The sequence below is a fragment of the Coenobita brevimanus genome, chromosome 20 (genome assembly GCF_032717465.1).
Source record: "Coenobita brevimanus isolate Jiangsu-jjx chromosome 20, ASM3271746v2, whole genome shotgun sequence".
Taxonomy (NCBI): domain Eukaryota; kingdom Metazoa; phylum Arthropoda; class Malacostraca; order Decapoda; family Coenobitidae; genus Coenobita; species Coenobita brevimanus.
In genome coordinates this window covers 3056944-3079114 of record NC_136973.1, presented here as the reverse complement: position 1 = coordinate 3079114, position 22171 = coordinate 3056944, and the positions used below count along the sequence as shown (strand labels likewise).

Sequence of the window (22171 nt, the reverse complement as noted above, 5' to 3'; positions counted from 1 at the left end):
CGAATGAAACCCGTGATGAAGTCAACAACTCTGCAGGGATAAAAAGAGCACGGAGTCGGCTTAGCACACCTGATCTCTTGGAAGCAGAGTTTACAGGAGAAGTATTATGATCTTACCATGATAAATCCCGCGAGAATGAAATCCCAAATATGTTTAAAAATGATGCAGGACTGAGTTGGATATTGTGTGTGTGTGTGCATGTGTGTGTGTGTGTGTGTGTGTGTGTGTGTGCATGTGTGTGTGTGTGTGTGTGTGTGTGTGTGTGTGTGTGTGTGTGTGTGTGTGTGTGGGTGTGAGGTTAGCCGTATCTTCAGGAGTTGGCGTCCGTGGCAGCGCAGAAAGGGAGAAACTTTCAATCTCTATAATCACGCAGCCAAATTATACCTTTCTTTTAAGGAGTTGGAAGAAGTTGGTGAAGGAGTGGTTTGTGTGAGTGAGGAGGTGACGAAGATGGAAGTTACTGTTGTTGTTGTAGTTGTAGTTATTGTTGTAGTTGTTGTTGCTGTGGTTCATCTTCTTCACCTTCTCTTCTCCTTCTCCTTCTTTTCCTTCTTCTTCTTTTTCTTCTTCTTTTCCCTTTTCCCTTATTTTTTTTCCTTCTTCCTATTCCCTCCGTCAGTGAAGTTGAAGGAGGTACTGTATTCATTCGTGTCTGTTTGTCTATTTGTCTGTCTGTGTACAAAATATCTGAAAAACTTGTGGCCCTATCAGACATCAATTAAGGTGGACAGGTGAACAATTTGGCAAGGAAGGGTTGATTAGATTTTGAGGTGAACGTGGTTGAGGATGCAGAAATATATCGTACATTTTTATTGGCTTTGATGGAGGTATGCCTTCTCTGAAAATATGTAACGTGGGCAGACTTCAAGGGCCCGTGTACCATCCTCCGTGACTCACCCAACCTTAATCTAAGCTGACAGGTGAGGAGGACTTGGTAAGGTATTTATTTTGGGTGAATATATGAACTTTGGAATTCTCACTGTTACAGGATATTATGTGATGGGTGGATGTCAGGAAGAGGGTTGATTTAAAGTTTTGTGTTTTGAGAGAGAGAGAGAGAGAGAGAGAGAGAGAGAGAGAGAGAGAGAGAGAGAGAGAGAGAGAGGTGGGGGTGATGTGAGTGTCTGTGTTAGGGAAAGGGAGAGGCAGTGTGTGTGTGTGTGTGTGTGTGTGTGTGTGTGTGTGTGTGTGTGTGTGTTTGACTTTTTCTTATTTCTCGTAGTTCAGTGGAAGAATAAGATAACACTGTGGCTCTACATCCTTTCCATAGCACTTCTTCGTGACTAGCATCGTATTCGCGTGTTAATCTCTTGTTACGGTTCAGCACTCATGATGGACACATGGTAAATTTATTATCTATTTATATCTACCCGTCTATCTATCTATCTATCTATCTGTCTGTCCTCGATCTCCCCCTCTTCCTTCTTCCCCGTCCATCTCTCTCTCTCTCTCTCTCTCTCTCTCTCTCTCTCTCTCTCTCTCTCTCTCTCTCTCTCTCTCTCTCCTAGTCAGTCTCTCATTCTCCATTCAGCATAATATGGTATAATTACACGAAGGAATTGCGAAACCCTTTTACGGAAGCCAATATCCTTTGCTTATGACACTGGAGATTCGTAATACCTTTTCCGTTGCGACTTATCCTCGCTATTATGCCTCAGTATCCCGCTGTGTACTGATGCAAACTATGTCATTAATTAAAACGATATAATAAACAAACAAACATACGAAATGATGTCTGAGTGTAATGTGCAAACTAAACCACTAAAGGAGGGGCGCTACGGGGTTTATAAACGTGGGTTGATTGACGAAGCCGCCATTATGGATTCAAATAACGGCGCCTGACCTAAAATCCGTAAAAGGCATGCAAATAAGACTGCCATTTTTATTAGCAGTAGTAGTAGTAGTAGTAATAAAACTTCCCACATCCCACTGGCGAATTTTCTTTTTTGTGTTATTATTATTATTATTATTATTATTCCTTTAGGGAAGATCTAAATCACTGCCTTAGATATACTGTTTGAACTACAGCCTTCATTCTTTGTCATGTTATAACACTGGCTGGCCCCTTCGTCTAACCAAATAGCCTCCTGATCCGACTACCGGAACCCGGATTGGCTCTAGAAACAAAAAGAAAAAAGTCACCCTAAAGTTCAAGAACCACTTAAGTTAGAGGCGTGAAATTGTGATGGCAATTGTGACGGCATATACCCGGGGCTTTGCCAGAATACAGTGCTTAATATAGCCCAGATCGGATCATTATTCTCTGAGATCGCCTATGCTCCAGAATTTTGGACTGCTTCGGAAGACAGAGAAGTCACCTGATTTTTACGTGATAGAATAAAGGTGGAGCCGCCAGACTTGGTGGACTTATAAACTGTGACGACCTAAGGTGACATGCAGATCAGTGACCTTGACATCATGGTCCTTTATAGCTCGGCTTCTAATAGGCAGTGGCTGTGGGAAGGTCTTATCAAAATTGACCTTGGACAATCTTTCGGCGTTATTATTATTATTATTATTATTATTACAGCAGGAAACTGACCACTTGCAAGTTCAGGGCTACAAGAAGATTCATAATATCGACACTGATCGTTTTGACAGCATCATCATCAATCACATTTAAGTATCGGGTAAAAATTGCTCTAAACGTAACACCAAGTAATTGCTGGCCATTCTTGCCCTTCAATTTTGCCGTAAATAAAGAAAACAAGATGCTGTTTCCCCAAAATACTAAAAATATGGACAGTTTTCGATATTGTAGTCTTTCTTTATGGCAGATTTGAAGCGTAACACCGTCCAACAAGTAGCTTATATTATCCAAAGCTTTTTACATGATATTTATCTGTTTAAAGCGTGATTTGCATATTTCGAAAATTATCAGTGTCGATTTTTTCAACTCCTTTTTATTTATTTATTTATTTTTTTTTTCAAAGAAGAAGGAACCAAAGGCAGAAGCCCGCATGATTGTTTCATCCAAGAAAAATAAAAGCTAATTAACAGAAAGCCAAATTCAGTTCTTGGTGTTGCTCTTGTTGTTGCTTCGTTCCGGTCTGTCAGAGCAGACCCGTCGACCACAGGCAAACAACTGCTTCCATGGGGTCGTCCTACAGGTACAGTACAGTGCATACACCGTGTAGGGATCCGGCGCCCCCTTGTGGTAGACATCGCCTCACCAGGGTCGCATCAGGGTCCTTTCCACGGCGAGGTGCAGGGAGATATGAGGAAATTTGACTCCCGGGTGGACGCCGCAGCTGCTTCTCCCAACCCAGGGTACACAGCGCCACCACATGCAGGCTCTTCATCGGCAAACTGTACTTTCCTTTACCTATAGTTCGTTCGTTTTAACCTGGCCGTGATTTTCGTTTTTTGAGCAGATTAATTTCCGTAGCTGCGTGATGATGATGATGATGATGATGATGATGATAAGGAGGAGGAGGAGGAGGAGGATAATGATGATGATGATGATAATGATGATGAAGGGAATATATTTAATGAAACTGGGAGAGGAGTTCTTGATGATGACGAAGAGAGTATAAGCAATGGCAGTCTAAAGGAGAATTGTAAATAAGAGTGATGTAGTGAGGATGATGAGCGCTATGGATTCGAATAATGGTCCCGTGTGTTTAAATCATGATGGGAGGTGATGAACGTCATGGAGGAGGAGGAGGAGGAGGAGAAGGAGAAGGAGGGCGAGGAGAAATTGTGAAGAGGAGAGGGAGAAGAACTTGTGAAGAGGAGGAGGAGGAGGAGGAGAAATTGTGAAGAGAAGGGGGAGGATTACATAGGAAAGCAAACAGCAACAGACCTTATGGTCCTTTCCAGGCGGCTTGTTACAGAGAAAACTATGACTACAAGATCTAACTCTACATGCTGAAGGATAAGGATAGTAAAGCAAGAAGGAGGAGGAGGAGGGGAAGAAGAAGAAGAAGAGGAGGAGGAGGAGGAGAATAAGAAGAAGAATAAGCAGAGTAAGAAGAAGGAAGAAGAAGAAAGAAAGAAAATCAGAAGAGGAGGAGGAGGAGGCGGAAGTAGTTCAAATTAAAAGTACTATAGAAAACGGTTTATGGGTAGGGCTAACTATGGAAAAAATTAGGGACATTATTTTTTTTTAGGGCTTAAGTTCTGTTTGTAGTTGGTGTTCGAGTGCCCTGCTATGAGTGGGGGTTGTCCAGTGGTTTTCTTCTCATTTAAGATACTCTTCCTGACTCTAGATGATTTTTATCCACGAGAGATCCTTCGCGATGAGGTGGAATAATCAGAAATACGTAACCAGGCGTGATGTGGCGGCGTAGGAGGGAAGACAGGCATCGCAGTACTAATAAGCGCTGGTGTAACGAATGCTAAAGTCAATATAGCCGTTATTGGCATTACTTTTCGTGGCGTATATTATCTAGGACGCCAGGATGATGCCAGGCTGTAGCAGGGAACAGTTGGATAGTTTATATTTCATTAACACACATGTTTGACTTTCATAACGTGAGATTCGCAGGTCTCTTTAAAACACCTACTATGCCACCAGCGTAACCCAAAATAATGTGCGACAAAATCTCTCTCTCTCTGTCTCTCTCTCTTTCTCTCTCTCTCTCTCTCTCTCTCTCTCTCTCCAGAAGTATACAGATAGACAGACAGATTGATGCACCCACCCACCCACCCACCCACCCATCCACCCACACCCACACCCACTCACACAGCATGAATCGCTAAGAAAAAGGTTTTACGGAGTGCCATGCGATCCAAAGATATTATTCAGACGATTTCCAGGTTATACCGAACGTAAAATAAATCACTAAGGAAGAGGCGTTAGGGAATCCCACTTCAGAACAATATCCCCCTCCACATCTCGAGTAGCGGCACTTACTGGAAGAAGGATTTGGCTAACACTAACACAGATGGCAAATTTTTGAAGCATTTTATTGTTTTTATAGTTACTGCGCTCCTTTCAAATGAGATGATAGGGACGAGAACACAGGATAAGTCGCCTCTGTGCAGTCGTCACGAGGCAATAACACAGATGGATGGCGCCTGTCCTTGAAACCTCTTATTGCTTTGTCCATTTTATTCCCAGTACGTTCTATACAAGACAAACAAGATGGTATGGTGGAAAACAGAATAAGTCGGTAATATTCAGCCGCCACGAAACCTAAGTCGACAGTACGACCTAGAGTAAAAAGCAAAATAGATCGCTAATATACAAGCACCACGAAGCCTCCTATGTCGACAGTAAGATCCAGAGTAAGACGCAAAATAAATCGTTAAAGATCAGGCGTTACGTTGTCTGCTAGGCTATTGACGGGACTCAGAAGTAATCACATTAAATCGCCGAGGAAGCATAAATAACAGGCATCAGAATGTACGTGTAAAAAATTCAGGATAAGTCGCTGGAGGGGAGATGTTAGGGGATATCTCATGCCATCGACTTTTACGAGTAGCGTCACAATAAACTGCACTTCCCTGATGATGGATGGAGATAAATGGATACATAGGCAATGATGGATAGATAAAGACCGAGAGATAGATAGATAGACAGATAGATAGATAGACAGATAGATAGGTGGTATTGTGTCAGAGAAATTCGTGTCTTTCGGACCTTGAACGAATATGTGGGAGAAACGTTGAATCCATGTGAAAAACGCATTAGGAAAGAGCTGATTTTTACTTGTGTTTCGTCAGGCATAGAGATGCCTTCATGTGGTGGCACTATTATAAAATGGTGGTGGTGGTGGTGGTGGTGGTGATGGTGATGATGATGATGATGATGATGATTAAGGACGCCATATTCCGTGCAGTTCTTATTGATCCTGTAAATATTGTGTCTTTCTTTTTTTTTTGGGAGGGAGAGATCTAGAAGGCTGGCATTTCAAGATCGTTTGAGATCGAGACTTGAAATTTTCGGGAGTGATGTATCGTGGCTGTAGGCTTCTTTTGGCACATTATTTTTATTTCTAGCACCAGCACCGCACTAGCACCCTCCATATTCTTTTTTCCATTTTTGCTCTCCTGTGCAGCCAAAACTACCGAATCGATTGTTTTGCAGATGTTGCAGTATGTAGTCGTCAACATATACTGGTGCACCTGGGAATTGATGCTGAGATCCAACATATACTTTTTGAGATATTGAGGAAAATCAAGATGGCCGCTCGTGCCTGAAAGTGCTAAATCGCAAAGTATTGGGCCGATTTTGACCAAACTCGGTGGACATGTAGTGGGTTATGAGTGAACATGATCTGCCTAGTATGAATGACTTTGACCTTGTTCTCATGGTCACAGGTCAAAATCTGTGAGAATTTTTGAGTCATACCAGAAGTCCCTTAATATTACGTCTGCAGTGATAGAAGTATTTTCATCTGGAATGTGGAGTTTTTTGAATATTGCTTCAGCCATTTCAGGATTCTAGTTATTATTATTATTATTATTATTATTATTATTATAAGCAACGTTGGGTCTGGTTAGTACTTGGATGGGTGACCGCCTGGGAACACCAGATGCTGCTGGGATCCCTACGTGTCAAGTGGGGTTGGTGGAGGATTAGTGCCCCTCCCTGTAAAACAATTAACTCTAAGCCCTTGGCCACCCCGTCTGGGATACATGGCGTCTGGCAATGAATGAATGAATGAATGAATTATTATTAGGATGAATGATGATGACGATGATGATGGCACCTACTCTTCTTCCCTCCCTCCCTCCCTCCATCCATCCATCCATTGTACTCCATCATTATTTCCACTCCCTTTCCTTCTCTCCCTCTCTCCACCCTTCGCTCCATTCCCCTCCCTCCTCCCTCCTTCCTAAACCATTCTCTCCAATCTCCTTTCATTCCCAAGGTGAGGGCAGGTGAGATGAGGAGAAGGAGACCCAAGATGTCGACTACACCCACACCTACACTATCCCAACTACTGCCACTACTACTACGGCTACTGTTGGTCGGCTCTCTCACCCTCGTAATTAATTGTAAGTTTGTTTACTAGGGACAGACCTATTGATTGCGTTATTAAGGAAACTGTTTGGTGTATGGAGTGAGACAGATTGATAGATAGATAGATAGATAGATAGACAGATAGAGCCTTCTTGCTTTACTGTCCTTTCCTTCAACTTGTAGAATTAGATATGACAGTGATAGCCTTGAAAGGGCCATTAGGTCTACTGTTTGCTCTCCTTTGTACTCTTTTGTATTCCTTTGATGGATGAAGAGAGAGAGAGAGAGAGAGAGAGAGAGAGAGAGAATGTTTTATCACGGGGCATATTGACTTCAGCACAAATTGTGCGCGCGCGCACACACACACACACACACACACACACACACACACACACACACACACACACACACACACACACACACACACACACACACACACACACACACAGGGAGAGAGAGAGAGAGAGAGAGAGAGAGAGAGAGAGGTGAACAATCAAAATGCCACTAAAAAGAATAAAAATAAATAAATAAAAGATGAGGAAACAGGTAGACTTCCACACAGAGCCCTTTTTACATTAACCTGGGCCGAATTTTTGATCTCATGGGGCCTATTTCACGTAGCCCGGAATAAGACGATGCTATGGCTCTACATCCTTTCCATGGCACTTCTTCGTGACTAGTACTACATTCAAGTGTTAATCTATTGCTACAACTCAACATTTAAGATGGAGAGATGGTAATTTTAGACCTAGTTAGAGTGAAGAACGGTATGGGAATGAAAAGACATTATATATAAGGGTTCGTATGATCACCTGTTTTGGAAGCTCCCTAACACTTCTTCCTTAGCGATTTATCTTTGGATATGGCTGGTTAAAATCCTTTAGTAAGTTATTTACGCAGAGTCTGGCGATATTGGAAGGATTTATAGAACACAGAAATGGACAGGAAGGTGTAATAGGCCAAATAAATCGCCTAGGAAAAGGTGTTAGGGCTCTTCCTTAACTGACGAAGATACGGGACAAGAAATGACAGCAATATACGCTTATCTGAGCTCCTTGACGACGCTGGGTTTATCTCTGTTATCTTGAACTCCATTGTAATTCCGAACACGGCCGATTTTTGCGAGATATGGCTGAGCACGTATTCAAAGTGGGACAGGAAGCTTCGCAACACCCTCTCTTCAGCGATTTAGTTTGCCAGTCACACCCTAGTATTCTCTCCTATGTTATTTATATCGTATTGCACCGTATCATTTTCCTGTGTGTTAGTTGTGTTGTTTTAATATTAAGATAGTTTGTAATAGTAAAGAACTAAAATACTGAAGTGTAATGTGTAGAATAAATCGCTAAGGAAGAAGCGTTACGGCCCTCCAAAGCTGCTTCAACCACGACCCTTAATTCGACACTGTGTCATTCCTTCGCTGGTAAAGACTGACTCGTTTCGGCGAATCTGTTTTCTGAGTAACCTACCGAATCATTGTTGCAGTGCTTCGAGACTAAAATACTGATGTGTAATGAGAACGAATCGCTAAGGAAGAAGTGTTACGACCCTCCAATGCTGCTTCAGACACGACCCTTAATTCGACACTGTATCACTCCTTCACTGGCAAACACTGACTCGTTTCGGCGTCTCTGTTTTCCGAGTAACCTACCGAATCACTGTGTTAGTGCTTCGAGACGACCTGTATGAATCATTGGCGCTCTCAGGCTTCTATGACTCACTCTCAGATGAATAAAAGGTAAGTATGCCCTTTACTTTACTTTAAACAGCAGATGCACCTTACCAAATCACTTCTTTTTCTTCCTGATAGTCTTTTGTAATTTCTGGTTAATTTTTCGCTGGTATATGAACGCTTCAAGCTAAAATTCTTTCTGTTTTTAGTCATGCTCCCTCCGTTTTATCACCTCTTTTTCGAGTGTAATGGAGGACACTTCAAACATACGTCCCAGTCGCCTTTTAGTGCCTCTTCCACAACCTCCATTTTAACTTAACCTCACCTAACCCAACCTAACCTAGCAATTTAACCTAACGTTATCAAGATTCGAGGAAATATTTAGAAACAACGTCGGTGAGGCATAAGGAACATGATGATAAAAACAACGTGGAGAAAAAAGTTAACAGAAACAGAGAGCAATTTTTTACCACTACGGAAATAGGAAAATACGAAATACAAACTGGAGTAATGGCCTATGATCTCCAGTCTTTCAAACGCTGTGTGTCCGGGCATATCGACGTGAGGGGATTTTGAATTTCTCTCTCTCTCTCTCTCTCTCTCTCTCTCTCTCTCTCTCTCTCTCTCTCTCTCTCTCTCCCTGTTATTATTATTGTTATTTTTTTTTTTGGCTCGGAGGGAACAATTTTTATTTCTCGTGGCCTTTGGTTCCTTCTTCCTTGCATTAATAAAAAACTGAATCGGTAAGGTCCTTCTGCTGCTTAAAGTAAAACGTATATTTACCTAATAAAATCATCTGTTTTTAGTTACAATAGAATACTAGAGTTCTCCCGACGTAAAAGTGAAGGTAGAGGACTTAACAGGTGGCCATGAGACGTTTAGCCGCGGCGCTCATCTCAGTACCATAAACTTTGAAACGTGTGTCGATTTTACACCCAATATCCCGGGACAAGGCCACTGTATCATCCAGGCAGCCATTTGTTACCACTTGCTTGTACTCCCTCTTTGAACTCACACTTTGTACTCCCTCTTTGAAATCCCTCTTTGTACTCCCTCCTTGCACTCCTTTGTACTCCCTGCTTGTGCTCCCTCTTTCTCCCTTTTTGAACTCCCACTTTGTACTCCCTCTTTGAACTCCCACTTTGAACTCCTTTGTACTCCCTGTTTGTACCCCCTCTTTGAACTCCCACTTTGAACTCCTTCTTTGTACTCCCACTTTGTACTCCTTCTTTGAACTCCCTCTTTGTACTCCCTTCTGGCCTTGAATTCCACATTGCTTCGTTCAGTCACCGATAATTCGTCATCCAGGTCACTGTTCTTTGCAGGCTTCTTTCTATATTTCATTTCGTTCTCAGAATCTACCGTCTCTCATGTGGTTAGTCATTTTCCTTCCACCTCTTGTACACTAATATGGGTCGTGGACTTAGAAGGATCCCTAGCACCTGTTCCGTAGCGATTTATTCTGTTTGTTGAAGCTTGATATTCTCACTTTGTTTCTTATATCATTTTAATATCAACACAGATTCTAAAAATAACACTTAAACGAATCTTGTACTCTATATACAAAAGAAAAAGAAGAAGAAGGTGAAGAAGAAGAAGAAGAAGAAGAAGGAGGAGGAGGAGGAGGAGGAGGAGACGAAGATGAAAAATTGAGACGTAGTTGAAGAGAAATTACTATACCCTGTTTACTTTGGCTTGGCACATAATTGCCACCCCTCCATCTTGAATACCCAGATGTAGCAACAGACTAATACTTGAATATGCTGCTAATCACGAAGAAGTGTTATGGAGAGGATGCAGGGCCATAGTATTGTCTTATTCCTCCTACGAGAAATAGGTTGACTGTAGAATGACCCAACCCAACCCAACCCAACCCTACCTCACCCTGACCTTCCCACCCAACCCAATTCAACCTAACTCCAACCCTACCAAACCCCAACCACCCCACTCTACCCCCACCTATCCCACTTAACCCCACACCATCCTTCCCAACCCACCCCAACCGTACCTACCTCATCCAACCTGATCCAACCTAACCTTACCCACCCCCATCCTTCCCACCCCACCCCAACCCCACTCTACAGAATTCCACCCACACCAACCCACTCACCCAACCCCACTCAACTTCACCCTACACCATCTTTCCCAACCCACCCCAACCCCACCCTACTTAACCTTACCCACCCTGCCTCACTCCATCCAACTCCACCTTACCCTACCCCACCCCACCCAATCCTTCCTAACCCTGTCCACCTCACCCAATATCACCCAACTTCACCCTACTCTACCCTACCCTACCCCAACCTCACTCTGCTTAACCCAGCCTCACCCAACTCCACCCTACCTCAACCCACCCAAGCCCACCCCATCCAACCCCACCCAGCAAAACTCCACCCTACCTCAACGCACCCAAACCCACCCCATCCAACAGCCACCCAGCATAACTCCACCGTACCTCAACCCACCCAGGTCCACCCCATCCAATCCCCACCCAGCTTAACCCAGCCTCACCCAACTCCATCCTACCTCAACCCACCCAAGCCCACCCCATCCAACAGCCACCCAGCTTAACCCAGCCCACCCCGACCCTGACAGCGTGGTGTGCGGAAGGCGTGGAGGTGCTGCGGTTCCAGGAAGATCGCGTGGCCACTACAGACACAGTTGCCTGGTACAAGGGTGACCTGAACCTCACCAGACACCTTCGCTCCGTCACACTATGCTGCAGGTTCTCCCTCTTCACCATACACGCCTGGGCCACCTTTTTCGCGCTCGCCAATCCGGAAGGGGACGTGGCCATCTTGGAGGGAGGCGAGTATAGATTTTTTTCCTTTTAGTAGGATCCGTAACACATGTCCCTAAGCGACTTATTTTGCGTACGGAGTCTTAATATTCTCCTCTCTGGTTCTTTTCTTGTTTTAATGTCGGCATGTTAAGGTCTACTGACTGTGTGTGTGTGTGTGTGTGTGTGTGTGTGTGTGTGTGTGTGTGTGTGTGTGTGTGTGTAGTCCATTTCCTTTGGTTCGCACTCCATCATGTTTTTCTCTTTCCTTAATTTCCGAACCACCACCACCACCACCACCACCACCACTACTACTACCGTACTACTACTGCTGCTACTACCGCTGCTACTACTACTACTACTACTACTTCTCTTTTTATTAATGAAGCGAGAGACTCTTGTAATAATAATAATAATAATAATGATAATAATAATAATAATAATAACTAAAGCAACAATATCAACAATCACATTCATGACGCTGAAGACAACCCCAGTCATCATCATCATCATCATCATCATCACCATCATCATCATCATCATCATCACCATCATCATCATCATCATCATCATCATCATCATCAGCCTTACCTTCTCTTCCTCTCCCCACACAGATATTTGGGTGGAGCGGGTGAGACCTGTCCTCGCTCGAAACTGGAATTTTCAACTCCTTAAGAAGAAACTCTGGGTCTTCAGGTAAGAGTCAAGGAAGTGTCTAAGTAACATGTGGGATATCTCTTGCGGCGGCCCAGTCGGTCAGCCACTCGCTAAAGATTTTCGTGGGTATGGGTTCTCGCTCTCATGGCCCCGGATTTGTCTAGGCCTTTTGTGCTAGTTCTCTCTCTCCTGACGTCCACAGTGCAGGTCTCTCTCTCTCTGTCGCAGTCTCCCTCTCTCTCTCTCTCTCTCTCTCTCTCTCTCTCACTCACCTTCCCCCTCTGTGTATCGTAAGCGAGGTGAGTAAAAGAGCACTCTTGGGGTACGGAGTTTATTGTGCACAATGATATCGAAGTGTGATTGACAGCGTAACGAAGCGTGACGGCAAACCTCCTGACTGACCCTATCCCCTGCCTCCTGCCCTCGATCGTATTCTCGGGTTCTCTTTAACCCCTTTTGGCCTCAAGGGAATCTCTCCGACATTATATACAGCTCGGAGGGGATGTGTGTGTGTGATGTAGTGTCTGGTAGATTTCCATTCACTTGGACTAACCGACTGGAGCTGATTACCCCACGTGTTTGAAAAAGGTCACGTAATTCATGGTCGCTTTGACTACAAAGAGATTGTTTGAGATACATCATGCGTTAGGACATTCTCTATGGTGTGGGACAGCAGTTTGTGGATATATATCATGTGGACTGACATTCCTAGTGAGAAGCTGTACACGTCTCCAGCAGACACTACATACTGCACAATGTGATACGAGATATATTATACAACTGCCTATAATGCCTACAGTATAAGCGAAACGACAGGGGACTGGACGACATGGAGGTGACTTGTTTGTGGCCACCCTTTACGGAATTAAGGCGTCTGGCTGTAGACAGAGATAGACGGAGTTCTCACACGTATGTTTCATTACATTATTAATATTATCCCTTTCCATCACGACCTCTGACATATGGGAAGGCTGTGTGGCTGAACCTTCAAAGACAGTACTTGAGGAGGTCTGCTTAATAGGGTACGATCTGTCAATTACGCACACACATATTGCAGTGCTTCCCATTACGCTCTTCCTTCCAAATTAGCTTCGTTATGCCTCACAACCTTCGTACAGTCTCACATGGAGCTATTTCGTCATCGATTTGGCTTGCTCTCCTTTTTTATTTTTTATCTTTTATATTTTTTTGTCAGCCAGTTCGTGTTTTATTTTTTTTCGGTAACGTCATTCGATTTTCTGCCATTTACCTCTGACGATGTTGTTAAACTTTTTCGTACCCTTCTATCAGCTAACACACACACACACACACACACACACACACACACACACACACACACACACACACACACACACACCATATATTCTAGTACTGAAATCTTGTTACAGCTAAGCATTCAAGAAGGAGACATGGAATTTTTTTGCCCAGTTTAAATGAACAGAGTAGTGTGCATCGGTCCTCTAATCTACCTACACTTGGCCAAGAACTTACCTGAAAGGGGTTGGGGATCCAGGCAGAGGAAACGCACTATATATATAAGTCAGCCCTTCCATCTGACTACCCTTGGCCACCAACTGAACAGAAAATGGGGTTAGGGATCTCTGCTAAGTTAACATGAACGCACTATAGACAGGTGTGGCCATTCAAGGTAAGCGAAACACCTTTGCTTGTAGGGGTACTGCTATATCCAATGCACCGCGTACCCTCACCGCACCTGTCTTGCATCTGGTACGTAGGAACCGTATTGTTAGTACTCAAGGCTTGTAGTAGTAGTAGTAGTGGTAGTAGTAACAGTGGTAATTTTAGTAGTAGTAATAGTGGTGGTGGTGGTGATAGTGGCAGCAGCAGTAGCAGTAGTAGTGGTGCTGTTGTTGTTTTTGTTAGTAGTAGTACCGGTAGTAGTAGTAGTAGTAGTAGTGGTGGTGGTGGTGTTGGTGGTAGTAGTAGTAGTAGTAGCCCAAAGCTCATCCATAACGTGAACTCAGTCGGTGGAGAGCTGAAGTTATCCCCTTACTGCAGCCCACCATCCTCGTTTTGATAGATAGGGGAGTAGATAGATTGGGGAGTAGATAGAGGGAGAGGTGGATAGATACAGGGACTGGTAGGCAGGGAGGGAGAGACGCGGATATTAAGCTGAAAAACACAGGGAAAACAATACGAGTCTTGATAAAACTTAAGTGTCGTAGAGACTGGTTAAGATTTTTTTATGAATATTGATCGAAATGACTGACTACCGACTGTCCTCTTGCCTGTGTGTGTGTGTGTGTGTGTGTGTGTGTGTGTGTGTGTGTGTGTGTGTGTGTGTGTGTGTGTGTGTGTGTGTGTGTGTGTGTGTGTGAAGTGTGTGTCTGTGTGTTTGTGTGATATGAGAACTTTACACTTCAACGTGGTGTGTGTGTGTGTGTGTGTGTGTGTGTGTGTGTGTGTGTGTGTGTGTGTGTGTGTGTGTGTGTGTGTGTGTGTGTGTGTGTGTGTGTGTGTGTGTGTGTCTGTTACTTGCGGTGCCATGACATTACTTTCAGTCTATTTTTACTACAGTTCTGCTGTTTTAGTCACCTTAGCAGAAGATCTATTGGAGTGAAGGGTATAGGGATTGGGTAAGGAAGCTCCCTAACACCTGTTCCTTAGTGATTTATTACCTGCGGCGATATCCAGCGGGTCAGTGAGTGGCCAGCGTTCTACTTCTTCTTCATCATCTTCTTTTTCAGGTGTACTTGTTAAAAGGAGACAATTGGAGGCATAAAAGTGGTAATATACAGTATAAGGTAATTTCACATGAAGAATCTAAATCTGCCATCAGCTGACATCTGAGGTTAAGCCATCTAGCCGCAACTTTAGTCAAATTGTTTCATGTAATCCCATTGAGGCATGAAAGTGGTCCCATATAAGGTTATTTGACATGATGGATAGTTACTTTTTACGGCAAACTATTTGAAACAAGAGCCTCGCCGCAGGTCCCAGAGCAATTCCACTCTTGTTTTTGGATATGGCTGGTTAATATCCTTGTGTACAGTACATTAATTATGCTGGAAGTATGGCATATCAGAAGGATCTATAAAACAGAGAATAGGACAGTAAGTTGGAATAAACAAAATAAATCGCTCTGAAAAAGGTGTTAGGGAGCTTCCTTTCCGGCCATTTTCTCCATTAAATATTGGTTCTTACTACACGGCTACCGCAACAACAACACCTACAGCAGCAACAATAGTCACAAAAACCCAACCCAGTCTAATAAAATGTAACCTAACTTAACCCAACCTAACCTAACCTAACCCAACCTAACCTAACCTAACCTAACCCAACCTTACCTAACCGAACCTAACCTCATCTAACTCAAACCTAACCTAATCTAACCTGACCTACAGATGGCACCACCTCTGCTTCACCTACGACCACCTGCGCCACGTAATTAGCACCTACGTGGACGGGGAACTAAATAATGAACAGGAATATGACATCGTGAGGACTATAGCTGGAGACAAGGCCAAGGTGGGACAGGGGGCCGAACCTGAACGTAGTCTCAGTGGCGATTTAACTCAGGTTTGTCTTTGCTATATATCCCAGTCACTTTTATCACAGCCGTATGGGGTTAAAGTTAAGTTTTATTTTTCAATCTATCTATCTATTGCCAGACGCCTTAATCCCGTAAGGGGTGGCCACAGACAAATTGCCCCCATGTCGCCCTGCCCCCCGCCATTTCACTGCCCCGCTCCCAGCTCACACACCCCTCCCTGAGCTCCACCTCAGCTCCCAACCCCCCCATACCCCTACCCACCCATCCCCCACCCGCCATTCTTAACTCTGAAGCTGATCTCCTGCTTAACATTCTTGGTGCCACTACTGATACAAACATAAAACACTGGGACGGGTTAAAAGTATATAATATAACCATCAACACGCCGCAGCAAGAAAACAATGCTTTATGATGGTGACGGTAAAACACAAACGTTAACATCGGCCAACTCACACACACACACACACACACACGCACGCACGCACACGCACACGCACAAGCACACAACACGCATATACGCACACACGCACACACTCACGTACGCACCCGAAGCACGAGGCCTGGGATGGCCGTCGTTAACGTTATCGTTTTACCGTCAACTTTTTAATGCATTAATTTCTTGCTGCAGCGTGTTCATAGTTATAATATACACTTTCTACATATCCTAGAGTTTTATGTTTGTGTATTAGCAATGTGACTATCAGTGTAAAGTATGAGGTGAGCTTGAGATGTAACTGCTAGTTTAGAATGACGAGTGGGGGTTTGGGTGGGGTAGGGGTATCGGGGAGGGTTGGGTGCTGGGTTAGAGGCAGGTAGAGCTCGTTCCGTCCCAGAGCCATCCTCCCTCCCGTCGTCTTCCCTGGGTACATTAGGGTAGGAAGGTGGCACCCCTGAGCAGAAATTAATGATCGTGAGTGTACCTCTCCACTCCATCCCTTTTTTCATTTTCTATTATTTTCTCAATTGCATAACACCTTTAGCATTAGACACGTTTTTATGATGCATAATTAACAGGTAAACAAACTTGTGCCTCAGGTGTGGAAGCTACATAGCATTTTTTTTTTTTTTTTAAGTTTGTGGTTGATTTGCTTCATGTTATTTTTCATTTTTCATTACAGGATGGCATCTTTTCATTAAGTACCTTACAGTATCTTAGGTGCAAAATAACACTTGGAAAAAAAAAAAGTCTCGATTTCTGTTCACTTCGAGAGGCCCAAATTATGTAAATGACAGCTTTATGAAATCTATTAAATAAATGAGGTGATCTTGAGAGCATTAACATACCGGAATTTGTGATTCTTCGGAACAATCTAAAAGTGTTTGGTGGGGTAATGGTTGGTCGAGAAGTGGTTGGTGGGGTAATGGTTGGTCGAGAAGTGGTTGGTGGGGTAATGGTTGGTTGAGAAGTGGTTGGTGGGGTAATGGTTGGTCGAGAAGTGGTTGGTGGGGTAATGGATGGTAGAAAAGTGGTTGGTGGGGTAATGGTTGGTTGAGAAGTGGTTGGTGGGGTAATGGTTGGTTGAGAAGTGGTTGGTGGGGTAATGGTTGGTCTTCAGTGCCTCACCTTACAACCTGACTTCTTCCCTTCCCCAGGTCAATGTGTGGGACAGGCCATTGAGTGCGGAGGAAATCCACAGTATCGCTGAGTGTAAGACGGATCCACAGGGCAACTACGTGTCTTGGGAAGTAGGATGGACACTACATCAGGTCACCAGCCGCGATGTTCCTCTGGCTGACCTCTGCAAGCGAGAAACCGGGAAGACTTACTTTTGGTTCCCCAGACAGCCGATCAGAACTGCGAAGTACCTTTGTCGGGCCCTGGGTACCTATCAGCTCTTGGGTACCACAAGGGAGGAAATTACCACTATTGTCAATGTCACCAGTACCATCTTCCCTAAGACCCACAACTGCTACACTGATTACTGGACTTCCGTTAATGATGAGCTGGAAGAGGGCGTTTGGAGAATTGACAAGACCCCGGTGAAGAAGGTCTACTGGGCTCCGCAAGAACCCAACGGCATGAGGTATGAGAACTGCGGGGCCATCACGGTCGGTGGGGTGTCTGACGTGGACTGTAAGGTGAACAGGAAATGCTCCGTGTGTACCTTCTCAGAGCCACAGCGGTTTTCCTTCCTCGGCACGTGTGAGACGGAACTCCGCAATGTTTACTTCACGGCGTTCCAGCATAAAGTAGGTGACCTGCTCTTCGTGGGGTACGGTGCCTATCACATCATGCGTGAAAATGGAACTTGGACGTGGTTTGATGTAGTCATTAACAAGACCATCGCTTATATGGACGAGAGTGAGCCTGATTACCCAATGGGGCGGAGGTGGTGGCTGTTGGAGAGGCCCGTGTGTGATCAGAAGAACCAGAGGAGGCGACTTCTGCTGCTGTCACCCTGTCCACCTCATCACTTTACCTGCGACGACGCCACGTGCATTCCTCACCGCAAGCGTTGTGATCTCAGGTATGACTGTCGGGATAATAGCGATGAATTAAACTGCCACCTGATCGCCTTTCCTGAGGGCTACCAGAAACACCTACCACCACGACCAGAGGGGGAAGATGATGTCAGTTTACCAATCACCCTCACCATTGAAATTGAATCCCTCGGTGTTAAGACAATGGACATGGTCATGGAGGTGTCATATAAACTTGAACTGAGTTGGAAGGACAATAGATTAACCTACCAGAACATAAAAATCAACAACACACTGAATATCCTAGCAGAAGCCGTGGTGAAGAAGCTGTGGACGCCTCAAGTTGCCTTCATCAACACGATCAAGAGCGAACACACCTTGATGGACACAGACGCCACCATGCTGATTGACCGACTGGCTCCCCCCTTCGGCATGGATATCGCTGCCCCTGCTGAAGGTGAGAGAACGTTTTTACTCTGAAACGTTTTTGCAGTTAAACTTCCTTCTACACTGAAACGTTTCTTACGGCTGAACTCCATTTTACTGTTGAATTCTTTTGCAATGTTGAACTCTTTATATTTTTTTTTTCACAGTGTATGATGATGACACTGATGACGAAGAACACCTGTAATATTTCTTCATTTACCTTTTTAACTACCTGCATACCTATCTGTCTATCTATCTGTCCATCTATCTATCCTTACAGTCGAACTCTTCTCCGGGGAAACCAACCCGCTAGCAGCACGCAGGAAATACGGTACGGTGTTCCTGTGTGATCTCAACCTGGCCTTGTATCCCTTCGACCTGCAGGTGTGTTTTATGCACTTCAAGATCACATCCGCTACACGCTCCTTCCTCCACTTCGATCCCTTCACATCCATCGTCAACAACTCCGCTAACAATTTACTAGTGGAATATGAGGTTAGAATTTCAGTTACCTAACCCCACTGAACCCTAACAAACCAAACTAACTGTACCTAACCAAAACAAACTTACCCCAACCTCATCCATTTTCTACGGTCCACTCTCACTTTTCTCTAACTTGGCCTAAAATTGCCTTCTCTCCATCTTAAATGCTGAGTTGTAACAGTAGATTAGCACCAGAATATAGTGCCAGTCACGAAGAAGTGCTCTGGTAAGACGTAGAGTCGTGTGATCGCCCTTTTCAGCCACTAAGCGACCTGGAATTAGTTGAAGAAGAGAGAATATCAGGGTCGAGTTAAGGTGAAGTCCCCACATTCTCATATTTAACTACTACAACTACTACTACTACTACTACTACCATCCTGCAACATTTTCTACTTCCCTTAATCCTTTTCATAGTTTATCTTGTTATTTTTTTTACGTTCACTGCTTGCATGGTTGGTTGTTGATATATCTGAAACAGTCAAAATATCTTCGCTCGCCCCAGAAGCAAGAGAGCCGTCCCCGCAAAACGCAAGACTGGAGAGCATAATACATAAATCCCCCCTGTATTTAACCCCAACCAGCTCCATGCCACACTGACCCCTGAATCAAAACAGCAAGATTTATTTAGTGACAGGAAAGACAGAAGACAGACGGGGACATGAAAACAACGCGATTCCAATACATCCCCTGTCCCAGTGAGAAACGGCGAATGTCAAAATGTTTAATGGATGTTTTGGTGTTTTTATACTGTTTTTCAATTGGTTATGTTCAGGGTTACAGAGGAGGCTTCGTAACACCTCTTCCATAGCGATTTATTCTACCCATAACACTTTAAAATTGACTCTACTTACTTCCCCTTATCTTGGCCCAGATTTTCGTCCTTTGGCAGCTTATTTCACGTGACTTACTTTGAAAATAAGACATCCTTTCCATAGCACCTCTTTGTGACTAGCACCATATTAGTCCCCCATCACATCTCAGCATGCAGTATGGAGAGATGGAAGTTTTAGGCCAAGTTAGAGTAACAGGAGTATAGTATGTTATTTATATCGTGTTAATATAGTTTTTGGATCAATAGCCAACTAGAGGGTATTGAGGTGCACTGTGCAAAATAAATCGCTAAGGAATAGGTGTTACGAAGCTCCTCAGTCCTATATCTGACTGAGTGGTTGAATAATTAAATATATACAGTTTTTTTTTATTATATTCACACACACACACACACACACACACACACACACACACACACACACACACACACACACACACACACACACACACACACACACACACATTCCCATCTCCACCCCACGCACCCCCCCCTCACCCCCCCACACACACATTCCACCCCCTTACCTCCCACCCACACACACATCCCCTTTCCTCCCACCCACACACACATCCCCTTTCCTCCCACCCACACACACAACCCCTTTCCTCCCACCCACACACACATCCCCTTTCCTCCCACCCACACACACATCCCCTTTCCTCCCACCCACACACACCATTGTATTTCTCCTTGTGAGTCAGTAACAAATGCCAACCAGGCAGACAAATACATCAAACCAGCACCCTATCGTTAAATTCAACTCTTGCATATCAAATCAGGACGAATTACACCCATCGTAGGGAAATTCACAGATCGATTTGTTTTTAGGGAGAGAGCGATGGCGAGGGAAGGAACAGAAGGTCATGTACGAGTGTGTTTAGCTTTTCGCCACAGCACTCTCGTCAACGCCTTCACGTGGTGGCACTGATGTGAGTGGGCGGTGGAGCTGCCAGGTTATACAAACGTCCTTCAGTCCTCCCCCCTATCCACCTACAGGAGGATGGTGGACCGCAGAAGATGGTTACTCACTCTCTCTCTCTCTCTCTCTCTCTCTCTCTCTCTCAGTGGACTGCAGGCTGAAGTTATCCACCCCTACAGACCACCATCCCCCTCTTGGTGAATAGGAAGGGAGATGTGGGACTTTTATCTAATCGGGCAGTGGAGCAGCTCGGTTATATCAGTGCCACCACGTGAAGGCGGCCCTCTCCAACCCCCTGATAGGCTAGGACAGGTGAAATGGGGGAGACAATAGGGAGACAAATACTCTCTCTCGTGGCGCACTTTATCTTGCCAGGGTTGTTATGGTGCCAGTGATGGTGTAAATAAATGAAGGGTTCCATTACACACACACACACACACACACACACACACACACACACACACACACACACACACGCATAGACACACACACACACACACACACTTTTTCTTGCAACTTTCTTATCAAACTAAATATGTACCTACGGCTTCCAGGATCATACTACTACTACTACTACTACTACTACTGCTACTACTTCTGTTACTACTACTACTACTGCTACTACTTCTGTTACTACTACTACTACTACCATCATCACCACCACCGCCACTACCACTACCACCACCACCACCATCACTACTACTGCTACTACTATTACTTACCTCTTCACTATTCCTCCCACAGATAGGCGAGATGACCTTGGTACACAGTAGTCACGGTGCATTTAGCGAGGTGCGGGTTCGTGTACCGCTCACCAGACGCTACGGATACGCCTTCCTCAACATCTACATCCCTACGTTGGTCCTTCTCATCGTCAGTTACGTTACCCTCTTCTTCCGGCCCGCCATATTTGACACGAGAATGATGGCAGCGTTGACAGTGCAGCTCGTTATTGCTACGTTATTCTCGCAGGTATTTGACTACACCTCCTCCTCCTCCTCTTCCTCCTCCTCCTCTTCCTCCTCCTCCTCCTCCTGCTGCTACATCTACTGCTACTGCTACTACTACTTGGTGGCAGTGTAATGTTGTAGCTTGTAATTGCTACGTTGTTCTTGCAGGTGTTATTCTTGCTTGTTGTTATTATTATTATTATTATTATTATTATTATTATTATTATTACTACTACTACTACTATTACTACTACTACTATTACTATTACTACTTCTGCTGCTACTACTACTACTTCTACTACTACTATTGTTACTACTATTACTACTACTACTACTACCACTATACTGTTACTACTGCTTCTGCTACTATTACTACTGCATCTACTATTACTGCTGCTTCTACTTCAGTTACTACTACTACTACTACCTATACCACTACTACTATTACTACTGCATCTACTACTACTACTACTACCACTACTACTACTACTACTACTTTTCATGCAGTCGCTACTTGGTGTTTAGCTAAAAGTTACCCAGTTCCTTCTAATGAAAGCAAAATGATCTCTATACTAAAAATATCACTCGGATTCAAAAAAGCAAAA

General features: G+C 44.2%; 1 protein-coding gene across 1 annotated transcript in view; it reads left to right on the top strand.

Annotated features, from left to right (window-relative positions):
* The window catches only part of LOC145391837 (uncharacterized), a 31315-nt gene that overhangs the window by 8747 nt on the left and 397 nt on the right, over positions 1 to 22171 (top strand). Inside the window, exons 2-6 of the mRNA XM_080266324.1 lie at positions 11081 to 11310; positions 15387 to 15561; positions 17129 to 18413; positions 18663 to 18877; positions 21361 to 21588. Coding sequence (XP_080122450.1) covers positions 11081 to 11310; positions 15387 to 15561; positions 17129 to 18413; positions 18663 to 18877; positions 21361 to 21588 — 2133 coding nt within the window. The remainder of the gene's footprint in view (positions 1 to 11080; positions 11311 to 15386; positions 15562 to 17128; positions 18414 to 18662; positions 18878 to 21360; positions 21589 to 22171) is intronic.